This window comes from Anabrus simplex, chromosome 1, assembly GCF_040414725.1.
Source record: "Anabrus simplex isolate iqAnaSimp1 chromosome 1, ASM4041472v1, whole genome shotgun sequence".
NCBI lineage: Eukaryota > Metazoa > Arthropoda > Insecta > Orthoptera > Tettigoniidae > Anabrus > Anabrus simplex.
In genome coordinates, this window is record NC_090265.1 from 1034437429 (window position 1) to 1034453391 (window position 15963).

The window sequence follows — 15963 nt, forward strand, 5'->3', positions numbered from 1 at the left end:
AATAATTTCTGTCAAAACTACGCCTAGGGCTTGAAGTGCAATATTATTTGGATACAGAAATTTGATTATTAACTTTTACTCGATAAATAAACGAAGGTGGAAAGTACAAAGTATGCAGGGAACTAAGAATACAAATTATTGAATTAAAGTAATCAGCTGATTTTGTATTTATTTACACAATTACAATGTGCATGTAGCAACAATCGTCAACGATCCAAAAAACTGTTACGTACCGTAATTATCCAATGAAATTACCATGTATTCTCTTTAACTTCTTTTTAAATCAAAGTTTACAGGTTTATCGTGTCATTTAATTTAATAAATTATTACCTTTGTGGTAGTTTGAACAGATATCTATACGAAATATCAGAAAATTTGCGGCGAAGTTTCAATGATAATCTACCTTTGTAAGTATTATACCAACGAACCTACAGATATTTAAAAATATTGTTTTAAAAGTTAATATTATAACCTAAATTATTTCCTAAACCTAAATTCGAAACAAGGTACACTTAGCTAGCCTACTTAACCTAGAAAAAATAATCTACTGAACACCAACTGAATTACTTGTCATAAAATTCAAATAAATATTACTACTCCTAATTTCTGCCAACAAGCACTAAACACCAATATATAAATAACGCTAAATAGAGAAAAAAACACACCAAGAAAAAGCACACACACACACAAAATACCTGTATACCTAGCTAGCCTACTTAACCTAGAAAACATAATCTACTAAACACCAAATGAATTACTTGTCATAAAATTCAAATAAATATTACTACTCCCAATTTCTACAAACAAGCACTAAACACCAATATATAAATAGCGCTAAATAGAGGAAAAACACACACACAAAAAACCACACAGACAAAATACTTTTTGTTTGTTTGTTTGTTTGTTCTGAATGCTGTTTGATATCGTTTCTTTCTGAATACATTAGCTATTATGTATGTGTTTTTATTCACAAAATTAATAACCACATATTTATCAATTTCGGATAGGAGTTTTTTTATTAGCCGATCTACTGTGTTGGGAAGATCGTTGATTTCTACCATGATTTCTTTTATTATTTGTATTTCATTGCTAAAATTGTTTTGTCTAATCGGTATTGACATAGCTCTGTGTATCATTGTATTCAGTCGTGCTAATTTGTCTTCAATAAAATGTATCTCATTCGTTGGTGCAAGCAACATTAACATCATCCATTGTTGTCAATCCTGTGTTAAGTTTTATTCAAAAGATACTTGACATGTTCATTTCAGATCTCCAATTATTATGTGAAATTTTGGCTGTTGAAGACAGAGCACAGAACGTACGTACATACATACATACATACATACATACATACTATCTGCGCAATTTTTTTCGATAGATTTCTGTCCGGGGTGAGGAGTAAGGAGGGAGCTCTCGCGGTACCGGTAGTACTGCCAACTGAATGAAAATGAAATCTGAACTGAATCGAGAATATGATCGACCGATATGAAGTATCTAGACCGTTATTATCTTAAGCTAATAACTGTGTCACATACACGTTATATAAAATTTTTCGATGCAAATCTTGTTCTTAGCATGAATTCTATAGTTTGGCTTTGCTGTGTAAACAACAACAGTACTAGTACGTAAAGTGTACGCGAGATGTCGCACAACGATGCTCAAGCGATTCATAGTATGTGTTCAAAGGTTGCCAATACGAATCTCGAAGATTGCCGAGGACGACCTCTTATCTTTAAATCGTTAGAAACTGAGTCTAACCATCATTATCTTGGTCTCCCTCTACTCCTCTTACCCTTCATAATAGAGTCCATTATTCTCTTGGGTAACTTATCCTTCTCCATTCGTCTCACATGACCCCATCACCGAAGCCGGTTTATGTGTACAGCTTCATCTATTGGGTTCATTCCTAACTTAGCCTTTATCTCCTCGTTCAGAGTACTCTCCTGCCATTGTTCCCACCTGTTTGTACCAGGAATAATTCTAGCTACTTTCATGTCTGTTACTTCTAACTTATGAATAAGATATCCTGAGTCCACCCAGGTTTCACTACCGTAAAGCAAAGTTAGTCTAAAAACAGACCGATGGAAAGATAGTTTCATCAGGGAGCTGACTTCCTTCTTACAGAACACTGTTAATCGCAACTGCGAGCTCACTGCATTAGCTTTACTACACCTTGATTCAATCTCACTTACAATATTACCAACCTGGGAGAACACACAACCTAAATACTTACAATTATGTACCTGTCCCAGCTTTGTATCACCAACCTAACATTCAATTCTGTTGACTTTCTTACTTACTGACATCAATTTAGTCTTCGAGAGGCACGTATTTTCAAGTTCCAAGATGTCAGACTGCAGGCTTTCGGCACAATCTGCCATTAACACCAAGTCGGCAGCATAGGCCAGACTGCTTACTACATTTCCACCTAACTGAATCCCTCCCTGCCACTTAATACCTTTCAGCAGATGATCCATGTAAACTACGAACAAAGATAAAAGATTACAGCCTTGTCTAAACCCTGTAAGTACCCTGAACCAAGAACTTATTCTATCATCAATTCTCACTGAAGCCCAATTGTCAACATAAATGCCTTTGATTGATTTTAATATCTACCCTTAATCCCGTAGTTCCCCAGTATGGCGAGCTCTTTTCCCTTGATACCCTGTCATATGCTTTCTGTACATCTACGAAACATAAATACAACTGTCTATTCCTCTCGTAACATTTTTCAATTACCTGACGCATACTGAAAATCTGGTCCTGACAGCCCCTCTTTTGTCTGAAACCTCAGTGGTTTTCATCCAACTTCCTCTCAACCACTGAACGCACCCTCCCTTCCAAGATGCGAGTGAATACTTTTCCTGGTATACTAATCAATGAGATACCTCGATAGTTGTTGCAATCCTTCCTATTCCCTTGCTTATACATACGTGCAATTACTGCTTTTGTTCAATCTGAAGGTAACTTACCAACACTCCATGCTAATTTTACTACTCTATGAAGCCATTTCATCCCTGCCTTCCCACTATACTTCACAATTTCAAGTCTAAATTCATCTATTCCTGCTACTTTATGAGAATGGAGTTTATTTACCATCCTTTCCACTTCCTCAAGCATAATTTCACCAACATCATTTTCTTCCTCCCCATGAACTTGGTTGTTTGCAACACCTGCAGGAAGATTTCCTTTTACATTGAGAAGATTTAAAAAATATTCCCTCCACCTCCATATCTTTCCCACATTTACCATTCACCCTTTCGTATCCTTCAGTTCTATTTCCAACTCTCGCATTGAAATCGCCCATTAGCATTATCCTATCCTTGCTGTTGACCCTGACTACGATGTCACTCAATGCTTCATAAAACTTGTCAACTTCATCTTCATCTGCACCCTCGCATGGTGAATACACTGAGACAATTCTCGTCCTAATTCCTTCAACTGACAAATCTACCTATATCATTAGCTCATTTACGTGCCTAACAGAAACAGTGTTGTGTGCAATAGTATTCCTGATAAACAGTCCTACCCCATACTCTGTCCTTCCCTTTTTAACACCCATTAAGTACACTTTATAATCTCCTATTGCTTCCTGGTTATCTCCCCTTACCCGAATATCACTTACTTCTAGTACATCCAGATGCATCTTCTTTGCTGATTATGCCAGTTCTAGTTTCTTTCTCCCATAAGCCTCATTAATATTGATAGCTCCCCATCAAATTCCATCTGGTTTGCAAAGTTGTTTCCAAGGAGTCCCTCGCCTGTCACATGGGAGTGGGACTCCATTACTCTTATAGATCCGAGGCTTGCTTAAAATGTAAATTCATGAAGCAGGATGCTACCCTACTTACACATAGTCCAAGTGAGGATCTCTCTTCTAACGGGTTAGGGACCACGATGGATTGTATAGTCCTAGTCGCCTGAGTACAAAGAGGGCTACGACTCGGAATATGTTCGAGATGCCCACTCCCATTCCATAGCAACTACTATCCCGACTCTCAGGACCATTTACTAGGCCACTCAGCCGTTGTCCATGGTTCGCCAACTAGGACATGACTACAGTAACCCACACCATGAACCATGAACTTACTGTCTTAAACATATAAGTCAAAAGATACTTTTGATGAGAATGATAGCACAGATTAATAGGTTGAACCTGCAACTAAAGTTGAAAGAGAAAACTACATGGAATTTTAATACCAAGAAAGTATATGCCATACATACCAAATGTGCTGTATCCAGATCCTCTCCACAACAGTGACATTTTCCAGGACCCAAGGCAGATGTCTCATCAATGAGTTCATTCACTTTATTCAACATCATCCCCTTCATTTTGTCACGTAGTGCATCATCTTCAGGACCTGCAGACACATTCAAGGGTGCTTCAACTTGTATTCGATCAATTTCACAATTACTGTTCAGAGATGCAGGGAAATTTAAGGGATCTTCACCTGGTAGTTGACTAATTTCACAATCTCTATCACAAGCAGGTACACTCAAGGGGTCTTCAACCGGAACTTGACCCATTTCACAATCGTTATTAAGAGCAGACACACTCAAAGGATCTTCCACAGTAACCCGTCCAATTTCACAGTTTTGAACTTGCACCGGACCCATCTTACAATCTTCAATGGGTACATTACCGAGCTCACTGTCTTCATTAGAAGATGCAGAGATAGTAGGTACAAATAATGGGTCTTCTGCAGGTAGTTGAGCAACATCAGAATCTTTTCCAGTACAGACTCTTATTCCATCTTCAACGGGTATGTTATCCACTCGACTTAATATTTCAACCTTTCCGCCAGGGTCATTATTTCCACCTGTCTCATGGCAAAACTTTGCATGACGTTTGTAACCCTGTAAATATGGAAAGAAATCAGAATTAGTTAAGGAAAAAAACAGTGAGATTATACAAAATATTGTCATGTAACACTCCTCTTCACATCAATAATTTACTTAATTATCTGACCTAACATTTTAGGATGGAGCAAGTGGCCGTGTGGTTTGGGTCACGCAGCTGTTAACTTGAATTTGGGAGATAGTGGGTTAATTAAGGCCACAGTCTCCCTTCCTGCTTCTAGCCCTTTTCTATCCCACTGTCACCACAAGACCTATCTGTGTCAGTGTGACATAGAGCAAGTAATTAAAAAAAAAAAAAAAGATTTGCCAAATGACAGAACAGCTCAAAAAAATTTACCTTTAATAATATGTCTACGAAATGGTTATTATTATAAACATGAGCAAATCTGATGAGCAGAATTCACCACAAAAATGATCTTGAACGACCTTTGACAAGTTATGCTTGTGCCACCACATCACAAAGGACCTAATAATAGAACCCCGCACACCAAAGAAAAGGCCAGTGGTGTCTATCTGCTTTAGACTGTGGAATGCAAGGAAGAAACATGTAACACTCCTCTTCACATCAATAATTTACTTAAATATCTGACCTAACATTTTAGGATGGAGCAAGTGGCTGTGTGGCTTGGAGGAGTAAATGTTTATGGATTCTCCTACACAATTTCCACAAGTTTGTTTACTGATATTCTGGCAGACAGCTGTGCAATGTAGCATTTATGCTCAGACGACATCAGATTTTCTTTGTGGAATAAGGGTCTATGTGAGACATTGATAGGTCTCTAAGTTCAGCCAACTTTGAGTAACTATAAAATAAAATCATTAAATGATCACTCCAATAATTGCAGGAGAAGGCTTACATTAACCCACAATAAATGCTGTACTTAGCAGGTTGCTAAGCGACTAAAACTTTCATTAATATTCTGATATATGAGATTTTCAACCTTAGTAATGCCATTATATGCAGCCATGTTTGTCAAGCCAGAGAGTATACAGTTTCTCTGATCACAGAAGAATACTATTCCCTGCTAGATACTTTTTGATTCTCTAACCTTTCCCAGCTTCCAAATATATTCAACAGATGGTAGAGCGTAACTAATAACTTACATGCTGCGATGAGAAAAGAGTCTGTACAAACAGACTCCACCATGGCATAGACATTATCTGGGAACATCCATCAAAGGATAACCTAGCTACACTGGAAAGAGTGAAGGTCATGTATCTTAAAACAGTTCTCTGCCTGGCAGAAACCGCTCATTTGAGACTAACTTATGAACTTTTTTTTTGCTAGGGGCTTTACGTCGCACCGACACAGATAGGTCTTATGGCGACGATGGGATAGGAAAGGCCTAGGAGTTGGAAGGAAGCGGCCGTGGCCTTAATTAAGGTACAGCCCCAGCATTTGCCTGGTGTGAAAATGAGAAACCACGGAAAACCATCTTCAGGGCTGCCGATAGTGGGATTCGAATCTACTATCTCCCGGATGCAAAACTTATGAACTCACAAGACAACCTTTCTGCATAGAAGAACTGTGATTAAAAATACACTGATTTCTATGACACAATACCAAGCTTTACATCAAGAACTGCAGGATTTAAAAAAGTGAATATATAGATAGATTTTTACCAAACAGACGGTGTAATGATGCCGGAACGGATGAATTCTGACAGAACTGCAGCATACCATAACGCACTTATTAAATGTTCATAAAAGTATTTTTAAAAAATTAAAAAAAAAGAAGAAGAAGACTACGACAGGAATATCAAGGCAAGTTATCTGACCCATTTATAACGAATGCTGCGAAGCAGCTCAGGTCATCCAGTTTTATATTATTTTAGAGCAGAAACTGTCCCTATTCATGGACTACTATCAACTCTGCATGTATGATGAGCAGCCTTTTTTTCTTATAACGCATGTTAAATTAACAATAACATTATTGGCTTTATGTCCCATTAACAATGGTACTTTTTACGGTTTTTGGGATGCCAAGGTGCCAGAATTTAGACCCGCAGGAGTTCTTCATCGTGCCAATAAATCTATCGACATGAGGAAGACGTATACGAGCACCTTCAAATACCACCGGACTGAGCCAGGATTGAACCTGCGAAGTTGGGGTCAGAAGGCCAGCGCCTCAAGCATCGGAGCCACTCAGATCAGCTGTGTTAAATTAAAAGAAGTAAATAGATGAAGAAGATGCAAAACCAATGCAACGTCACAAATACATGCAAGTTTTTCTTACTACATGAGCGTCTGTCCGTCCGTCCATCCATCCATCCATCCATCCATCCATCCATGTAATTAGTGTGGCTTTTGATATTGGACTGCGTGAATGCGAAAGTGATTTGGAATGTGATAACGTGGCTTTAGTAAGGTGTGCACACTGTTCTCTCCCACTTTGTTTTAACCACTTCATCGAAATCCCGCATCTGTACTCTGAGGACTAATGTAAGCACTTTCAAGTGTGTGGTATGGCTGTATATGTGTGTTTTGCGCTATTATACTGTAAGTACTTTAAGCAGAGAGTTTTTGGCGCTGCTGATTGAAAATGTAATGACACACTGACGCCATTAAATTACATATAATTTCCTTCCTATGGAATTGATATCATGTTACTTTGTTTCTCTCTATTAAAATGTTACTTGAGGTAGAGTGAAACGTTTTGCATGGAAATGACGCACACCACTGTTTTGTTTATGATTGCTTGTTATTCTAAGCATGATTTCGTGCGGTTCCGAGCGTCTGAGGTCAAAGGTGTCCCTTGCGAGTAGCTTCCTACCATTGTTCCCACCTGTTTGTACCATTCATTCTAGCTACTTTCATGTCAATTACTTCTAACGTATGAACAAAATATCCTGAGTTCACCCAGCTTTCACTCCCATAAGGTAAAGTCTGAAAACAGACAGATGTAAAGATAGTTTTGTTCGGGAGCTGACTTTCTTCTTACAGAATACTGTTGATCGCAACTGTGAAATGCATCTTGATTCAATCTCACTTACTGTAATACCATCCTAGGAGAACACACAACCTAAATACTTAAAATTATGTACCTGTTCCAGCTTTGTATCATCAATATGACATTCAATTCTGTTGAATTTCTTACCTACTGACATCAATTTAGTCTTCGAAAGGCTAATATTTTCATACCATACTCATTGCACCTATTTTCAAGTTCCAAGATATTAGACTGCAGGCTTTCGACACAATCTGCCATTAAGGCCAAGTCGTCAGCATAGAGCAGACTGCTCACTACATTTCCACTTAATTGAATCCCTCCCCGTCACTTTATACCTTTCAGCAGATGATCCATACAAACTACAAACAAAGGTAAAAGATTACAGCCTTGTCTAACTCCTGTAAGTATCCTGAACCAAGAACTCATTCTACCATCAATTCTCAACCTAACCTTAATCCGATAGTCCCCCAGTATGGCGAACGTCTTTTCCCTCAGTACTTTGTCACATGCTTTCTCTAGATCTATGAAACATAAACACAACTGTCTATTCCTCTCGTAGCATTTTTTAATTACCTGGCGCATACTAAAAATCTGATCCTGACAACCCCTCTGTGGTCTGAAAGCACACTGGTTTTCATCCAAGTTCCTCTCAACCACTGATCACACCCTCACTTCCCAGATACCAGCGAATACTTTGCCTGGTATACTAATCAATGTGATACCTCAATAGGCCTTTTCCTATATTTACACACAGTTGTTCCTAAGCATTCCCTTGCTGTTTCTACTACAGCATCCCTGTATGCCACCCATTCTGTTTCTATATTCTGAACCTGCTTACTTTTACTGTTCAAGACTTCTCACTAATCATATCCATGTACTTCTGTCCAATTTCCTCATTCTGTAGATTTTCTACCCTTATTCGTTTGCAGACATATTTCACTTTCCCTATCCTAGGCCTAGAGATACTTAGTTCATTACAGATCAGATAGTGGTCTGTATCATATTAAAAAAAAAAAAAAAACCACCAAACAACGTACATGCCTAACAGATTTTCTGAATCTGAAATCGGTTGAAAAACAGTCTATTACGAATCTGGTACCCCTATCCCCCCATGTGTAGCGGTGAATACCCTTATGCTCGAAGAATGTATTTGTAACTGCTAAACAGATACTAGCACAGAGGTCCAGGAAATGCTTCTCATTCCTATTACCTTCCGTATCTTCCCTACATTTACCAAATCACCCTTTCGTATCCTTCAGTTCTATTCCAACTCTCGCATTGAAATCGGTACCTTACCAACACTCCATGCTAATCTTACTACTCTATGAAGCAATTTCATCGTTGCCTTCCCACTATACTTCACCATTTCAGGTCTAATTTCATCTATTCCTGTTGCTTTATGACAATGGAGTTTACGTTCTGAGCTCGGTAAATTCGTGAAGCAGGATGCTACCCTACTTACATATAGTCCAAGTGAGGATCTCTCCTCTAATGGGTTAGGGACCACAGGTGGATTGTATAGTTCTAGCCACCTGAGCATAAGGAGGGCCATGACTCAGAATGTGTCCGAGACGCCCACTCCCATTCCGTAGCAACTGGTATCCCGACTTTCAGGACCACTTACTAGGCCGCTCAACCTTTGCCCAGGTTTCACGAACTAGGATATGACTACAGTAACCCACACCATGAACCAGTGTGTAAGAAAACAACATTATTGAGTAAGTTTTCTATTTCCCACAAGTGCTTCAAGATATTGCAAGGTAACATGAAACACTGTGTCACCACTCCAAAAGACAAGCATAGCAAACACAAAAATCGACCACATGCTACTTCTAACAACGCTGGCAATCTGGTAAGAAAACATATTAAAAGCTTGCCCAGGCAACCTTGCCACTATGGTAGAAATAAGTCAGATAGAGAATATCTGTCACCAGACCTATTGTTAGTGAAAATGTATCAGTTGTTCATTGAAAAATATCCGAATAATCATGGAAGTCACACATCTTATCATGGCATTTTCCATTAAATGAATGTACGAACTGGCACCCTGAGAAGCAATATATGTAAGCAGTGTGACATGTTGTATAATTGCATGTTGGCTGCAGACAATGAAGAGGAAAGAAGCAAAATAGAATTAAAAAGTGCACTACACCATACCAGAGCAGATCCAACTTAGAAGCCTTGGAAGTAGATGAGGAAATATCAAAGAAAAATCCAAATATAGTCAATCCTGTGTTGACATGCAGTAGGTCCTATTCTGTCCGACTCTTATGAACCCATCCATATTCTACCGGTGTCAGTTGACATGTTATAATTTTGCAGTGTATGATTTGGGGAAAGGGAACGTGACATTCTACCTGTGGAATGAGATAACAGCGAAGAGGTGTTCTGTTGAAATTGCTTCCTGCATTCTCAAGTAATTTGAAAACTGTCAAGACAATGGTGAGGAAAGGGAAATGACTGTACGATTTAATCGTTGCTCGGGGCAAAACAACAACTGGTGAATTCTAGCACTATACAAATACTTAGTGTCTTGTGGATATTTTAGTGAAGCACATCAAAATTTCGGGCATAGCTTCCTACCTTGTGATAGGGAATTTACTGTAATTGAGAAAAAGAAAGAAGAATTATGAAAGTGTACATTCCTTCTTAGTGGAAGTAGGTAACTGTAACCAGAAAGTTTTCAACAGTTGAAATGGAAAACAAAGACTTAAAAATCTTTGGATAGACTGAACGTGTGATCGTGAAAGACAGTGAGCTGAAAAAACTAAAGTTATCTGGCTGAAATTTACCTAATACGAACCTCAATGGATAAAAGTTTGAAAATCATACAGCTTGTTGCAACCCTTAGACTACTTTCAAGCAGTGAAGAGTAATGCTCAATATTAGCTACCATCTACTGGAAGTTATACCTTACATGTACTCTGAAGTTCTTTCCATCAAAAAGGAAAAGAAACGAGCTTGATAGCTGCAGTTGCTTAAGTGTGGCCAGTATCCAGTATTCGGGATATAGTGGGTTCGAACCCCACTGTCGGCAGCCCTGAAGATGGTTTTCCGCGGTTTCCCATTTTCACACCAGGAAAATGCTGGTGAATGAGCTGAAAATTACTGAAGTTATCTGGCTGAAATTTACCTAAGACGAACCTTAAGCGATACAAGTTTGAAAATCATACAGCTTGCTGCAACCCTTACACTACTTTCAAGCAGTGAAGAGGAATGCTCAATATTAGCTACCATCTACTGGTAGATATATCGTACATGTATTCCAAAGTTCTTTCCATCAAATTAAGGCCACGGCTGCTTTTTTCCCACTCCTAGCCCCTTCCTACCCCATTGTCGCCGTAAGACCTATCTGTATTGGTATGTGACAAAGTATAAAGATGCAGAATATTGTTTTTACTTAGAGTTGTCCACTGACTAAAAAAACTCCATCAGAAACATACTCATCGTGATAAAAATGTTTACTATACTATGAGTATTTGTGCATTTTTGTTCATTCTGTACAACAATTTAATGACTTTTCATGGTGAATTTTGAAGCGATTTTCAATTTTAAATGTCAGGATAAGTTCAGAAGCCTAAAATATCAAATTAATATTCCAGGATTCTTGCTAATACTATTTCAGATGCATAATTAAATGCGATTATGGATTTACTTGAACAAATTTTTCTAATTATTCATCTTCTATTTCAATTATAACTGTAATTCAGTGTGTTGTTTTTAATTAAATATTTCAAATCAGCAGTAATCTTCAACTTATCTCAGATAATGGTAGGTTATCTTAATGTAAAATTTTAATATTATATCAGATTTTTAATGGAAAAACAGTGTCAATTCTGATCTTTTGTTACTGTTTTCCTGTTGTTAGAGAATTAGTTCATGCGGAATAAGGGTCTAAGTGCGCACTTGCCTACTGCTAGGCATACTGGAGCTCTCCATTCTTTTCTAGCTCATAAGTAGAAACACGCCGGGTGTAACATAGACCTTTATTCGGTCGCACACTTCAATTTGTCTCACTTGTTTCTAACATTATCAATTTACAGTCATTGACAAGTTTACACAGCGTAAACAATAGTCTACATATATGGATGATTTAAAGTGATAGGACAGAATCTGAGAATGGTCTTGTAGAACGAAACATGTCATTCTTTCTTTATTAGTGTGTCATTTTTTACAGACATGTTATAGTGCTAAATATGTTCTAATTAGTGTTTTTAACAGACTGGAAAGCTTTAAAGTTACATATAGGCCTACTTCTATCAGAGTGAGAAACCTGGTGTAGAGGAAGGAAGTACCAATGATGTGAAAGCGGTTATGTGTAAGATGTACTACTGCACAATACTGACATTTGTAGTGAAGACCTGGTCACTGACAAAAAGAGAGAAGAATCTTTAAGATGATAAGAAACACAAGAAAGGACAGAGTAAGAAAATAAGATGTCAGGAAGGAAATTGGAGTGGAAAAGCTTTACAATGGAATAGAGAGGGATAAACTTAAATGGTATGGATACGTTAAAAGGATAGAAGAGTAAAGGGCACCTAAGTGGATGATAGATACCCGGATAGAAGGGAGGGAGGGCAAAAGGGAGACCCAGACTAAGGTAGTTGAAAACAATTAATAATGTAATTAGAAGAACCCTGGATTGGAACACAGTTAAGGAAGTACAACAGTGGTTGGACAGAGGAAGTTGGAAAAGTGCCATAAACTTCTCAACTCAGCAGGAGCCAGACAAGGAAAATGGATGATGATATAACTGAAAAATTAAATGATCAAATTAATTAAAAGATACTTCTTTCCAGGTATTATCCATAATTAAATATTTTCTTTTTCACATATTATCAATCCTGAATTAGTTCAACAGACTGAAGAATCTTACAGTTCTAAATTGATACTGAAAGAGTCAACCAGTGGTTTCCTATAGAAATACCACTTCCTCACATCTTTTCTTCTTATACCTCTCATGATGGACATATTCACTAGTTGTGCATCCATTCCATTACAGAACACTCCATTACTTGAGATATTCTTATGAACTTAATATAATAATATGGGCTTTAGAGTGGGTAAACATATGATAAATGTTTATATTAATAGTGTGAGTAGTCAATTTAATCAGTATGAGACCTGTTCAAAAATGAACTGAACTTTGAAAACACTGTATAGGAAAGATAAGGGAGGATAGAGTAAGAAAAATCTTAGCAGTTTCCAGTAAGTTGCGCTCTACAGTATAGTGGTATCCTTCCTATGTTACTTGCCATTCATTTCTGAAATCGCTCCCTAGGTGCTGGTTTGTGGGGTAGACTATGCATTGCGAATGTCAATAAGTCTGAGTATTACAAACAGCTTATCAACATTTGCTTCTGCTTCAAACTCGGGAAAACATTTACGGAGATGTACCAAATGATAAAGACATCTGTCTGGTGGCCATGATCGTTAAACCATTGAGTCTATATGGGCTGACACTGTGGTTAGATGGTTGAGTCCCACTGGTCAAAAAATGTTCACCATCAGAATGTTGGCTGGCAGGGTAAAAGAGGTGGTAGTAATACAATTTCTAATCACCAGATTGCGTGCCAAAACCCTGGATTTCATTCCAAACCTCTCCACGGTTTTCATATGGCTGAGGGTATATGATGCTGCTGCTGGTGATTCATTCGATGGATAAGTCTTGAGCAGACCTCCTGGTGCTATTCGTTAGAAGTAGGCTATATGCTGGCAATGGGTCTCACCCTTTCCCTTTCTATTATCACATCATTCATTTTGTCTCATTAACTCCTCCGATGAGGTTGATGTCAGGAAAGGCATTCGGTCATAAAATTCACTACGAAGATTCATCTCACTTCATGCCTGTCCTCACAGAGAAATGGGACAAGGGTTGGAAACACACACACACACAAAATGATAAAGACAGTTTATAGCAATCAGCAGATAAGTCGTATGCAGTGTTCCGAATGGTTCCAGTATTAAAGGATGGCCGACAGTGAACAGACTCTGACCTTTGTTCAGACGGCCCTCGATGTTACATGATGACACTCATGTTTCTCATGTTCGTAAAGTTGTGTTGTCTAATAGTCGTCTTGACATTTCAGGAGGAAGTAGCAGATGAATGAAACATCTCGATATGATCACATTGTGAAATTCTCATGGCTAGAGAAGAAATGTGTCAGAAAGCTTCATTCTAAATCCACTCAGGACTTATGACCGAGAACCAGAGAGACTTTCGAATTTCCATCTGTCAAAGAATTTTAGGATCACGTTAATGAAGATGTGAACTTCTTAAAGACAATCATAACCGTTGATGATACAAGGGCTTATGGATACAACAAGGAAATAAAAATTCAATTATCACATTAGTGTGGAAAAAATTTACCTAGACCATAGAAAGTGCGGCAGGTCGAGTCGGATGTGAAAATAACGTTCACGGTCTTTTTTTGACATCAATGATGTTTTGTAACATGAATTCCTACCTGAGGGTTAAATGGTGAATCCCTGGTGTTATAATGAAGCCTTGAAATATTTGAGAGAAAATGTCAGGATAAAAAAGACCATACTTGTGGAGAAACAACTCCTGAGGCCTCCACCATGATGACACACCAGCTCATGAACTGCTGTCAATTCATACATTTTTGACAAACACAAAGATAACTGTGATTCCCCATTCACTCTTCTTACATGACTAAGGCCTGGCAGACTTTTTCCTATTTCCAAGTGAAATTCACCTTAGGAGGACAATTCCAGTTAACTGAAGTGATCCCAGAGAAATCGCAGGCAGAACTGTGAACAATCGCCCAAACTGCCAACCGGGATTACTGCTTACCTAAGTGGGAACAGCACTGGGAGCAAGGAGGGGAGTACTTCCATGGAGATAAAGCTAACTAGGCTGCAAAATAGTTATCTTCAAAGTTCAGGTTTATCCTTTTTTTTTTTTTTTTTTTTTTGTTAACAGGTCTCGTATACAGCAATAGAATGTATGGAATAATACAAATGAAATCAAATAAATGCAACAGATATAGTGAACTTTAAAAAATAATCTAAGGGAGAAAAATATAATAATCACTTACTGCAGCAGTGTTGAATGTCCTTTGACATTTGCTGCAACAATGTTCACCAGCAGGTGCAACAGGTGTATCACCACCTCTCTTATTTAACATGGCTTTTCCGTTTTGTTAGCAGATTTAAAAGCCCTAAAACATTAAAACAAAAAATAATAAGCAATACAGAAAAAAGAAAATAATAAAGCAGAATTTAAACATAGAGGTCTTAAAAATCAATAACATTAGTCTCAAGAATGATTTTAAAAAGAACAGATAGAGGAAACTTTTCAAAGGTTATTCAACTAGATTCAAATACATGCACCAGTGTGGTGAATAGAATTAAAATTGTATATTGCTGTCTCAAGTTGTTTCATTGTAGAATCTGGCCTTTTCAGTTTCTCCAAAAATCCATAGTGTTCAATTGGTGGTTATTGTTGACCTGACTGAATATGAAGCAGTTTGTACGAAAATAAAAATGTTAATGATCTGTGTACTTCTTTGAAGTTTCTTTTGCTCAAGTAGTAATATGACAGAATGCAATAATCAATGGATTAAAGAAATTGCAAGATTGCTGAGTCGTAAACAGAAATGAATTAGGTGAGGAATGGAGTGATGGTAATGCTGACTCTGCTTAGGAACCTTCAGATTGTTCATCAGATTATTTCACTGAACTGACTCCTGATCCCTCAACAGATCTTTGAGGGATGAATGATCACAAATGATCTTCAGAGCCAAAGTACACTCAATTGCACAAAAATTGGTCAGCAAAGAAATATTTCATTTTGTACATTCTCTAAACACGATGAAATTAAAAAACTGTGGAGAGCTGGTGGCCGAAAGGATGGTACTTGGACTCCCGTCACCTGCACCATACATTCATCCTATTTCAAACAAGAGGATTTTGAAAGAAAGACATCTTCTGCTACAACTGTTGCTTCTACCATAAAAGATTTATTATTGTACAAAAAACAATATGGCTGAGATTTTTGTTTTGTCTTTCATAAATATTGATTATTAACGTTACATATTACTTTTTATCACTGATTAATATGTACTGTTCTAACGTTGAGGTATTTGTTTATTTACAAAAAATTCATCAATGTAAATAGATTATTGTTC

General features: G+C 37.6%; 1 protein-coding gene across 1 annotated transcript in view; it reads right to left on the reverse strand.

The window, feature by feature from the left end:
* Positions 1-15963, reverse strand: part of LOC136857921 (protein suppressor of hairy wing) — a 214323-nt gene that overhangs the window by 165574 nt on the left and 32786 nt on the right. The window contains exons 2-3 of the mRNA XM_067136999.2: positions 14872-14994; positions 4225-4857 (exon numbers count right to left, since the gene is read on the reverse strand). Of these exons, the coding sequence (XP_066993100.2) occupies positions 4225-4857; positions 14872-14961 (723 nt within the window). The 5' untranslated portion in view covers positions 14962-14994. The remainder of the gene's footprint in view (positions 1-4224; positions 4858-14871; positions 14995-15963) is intronic.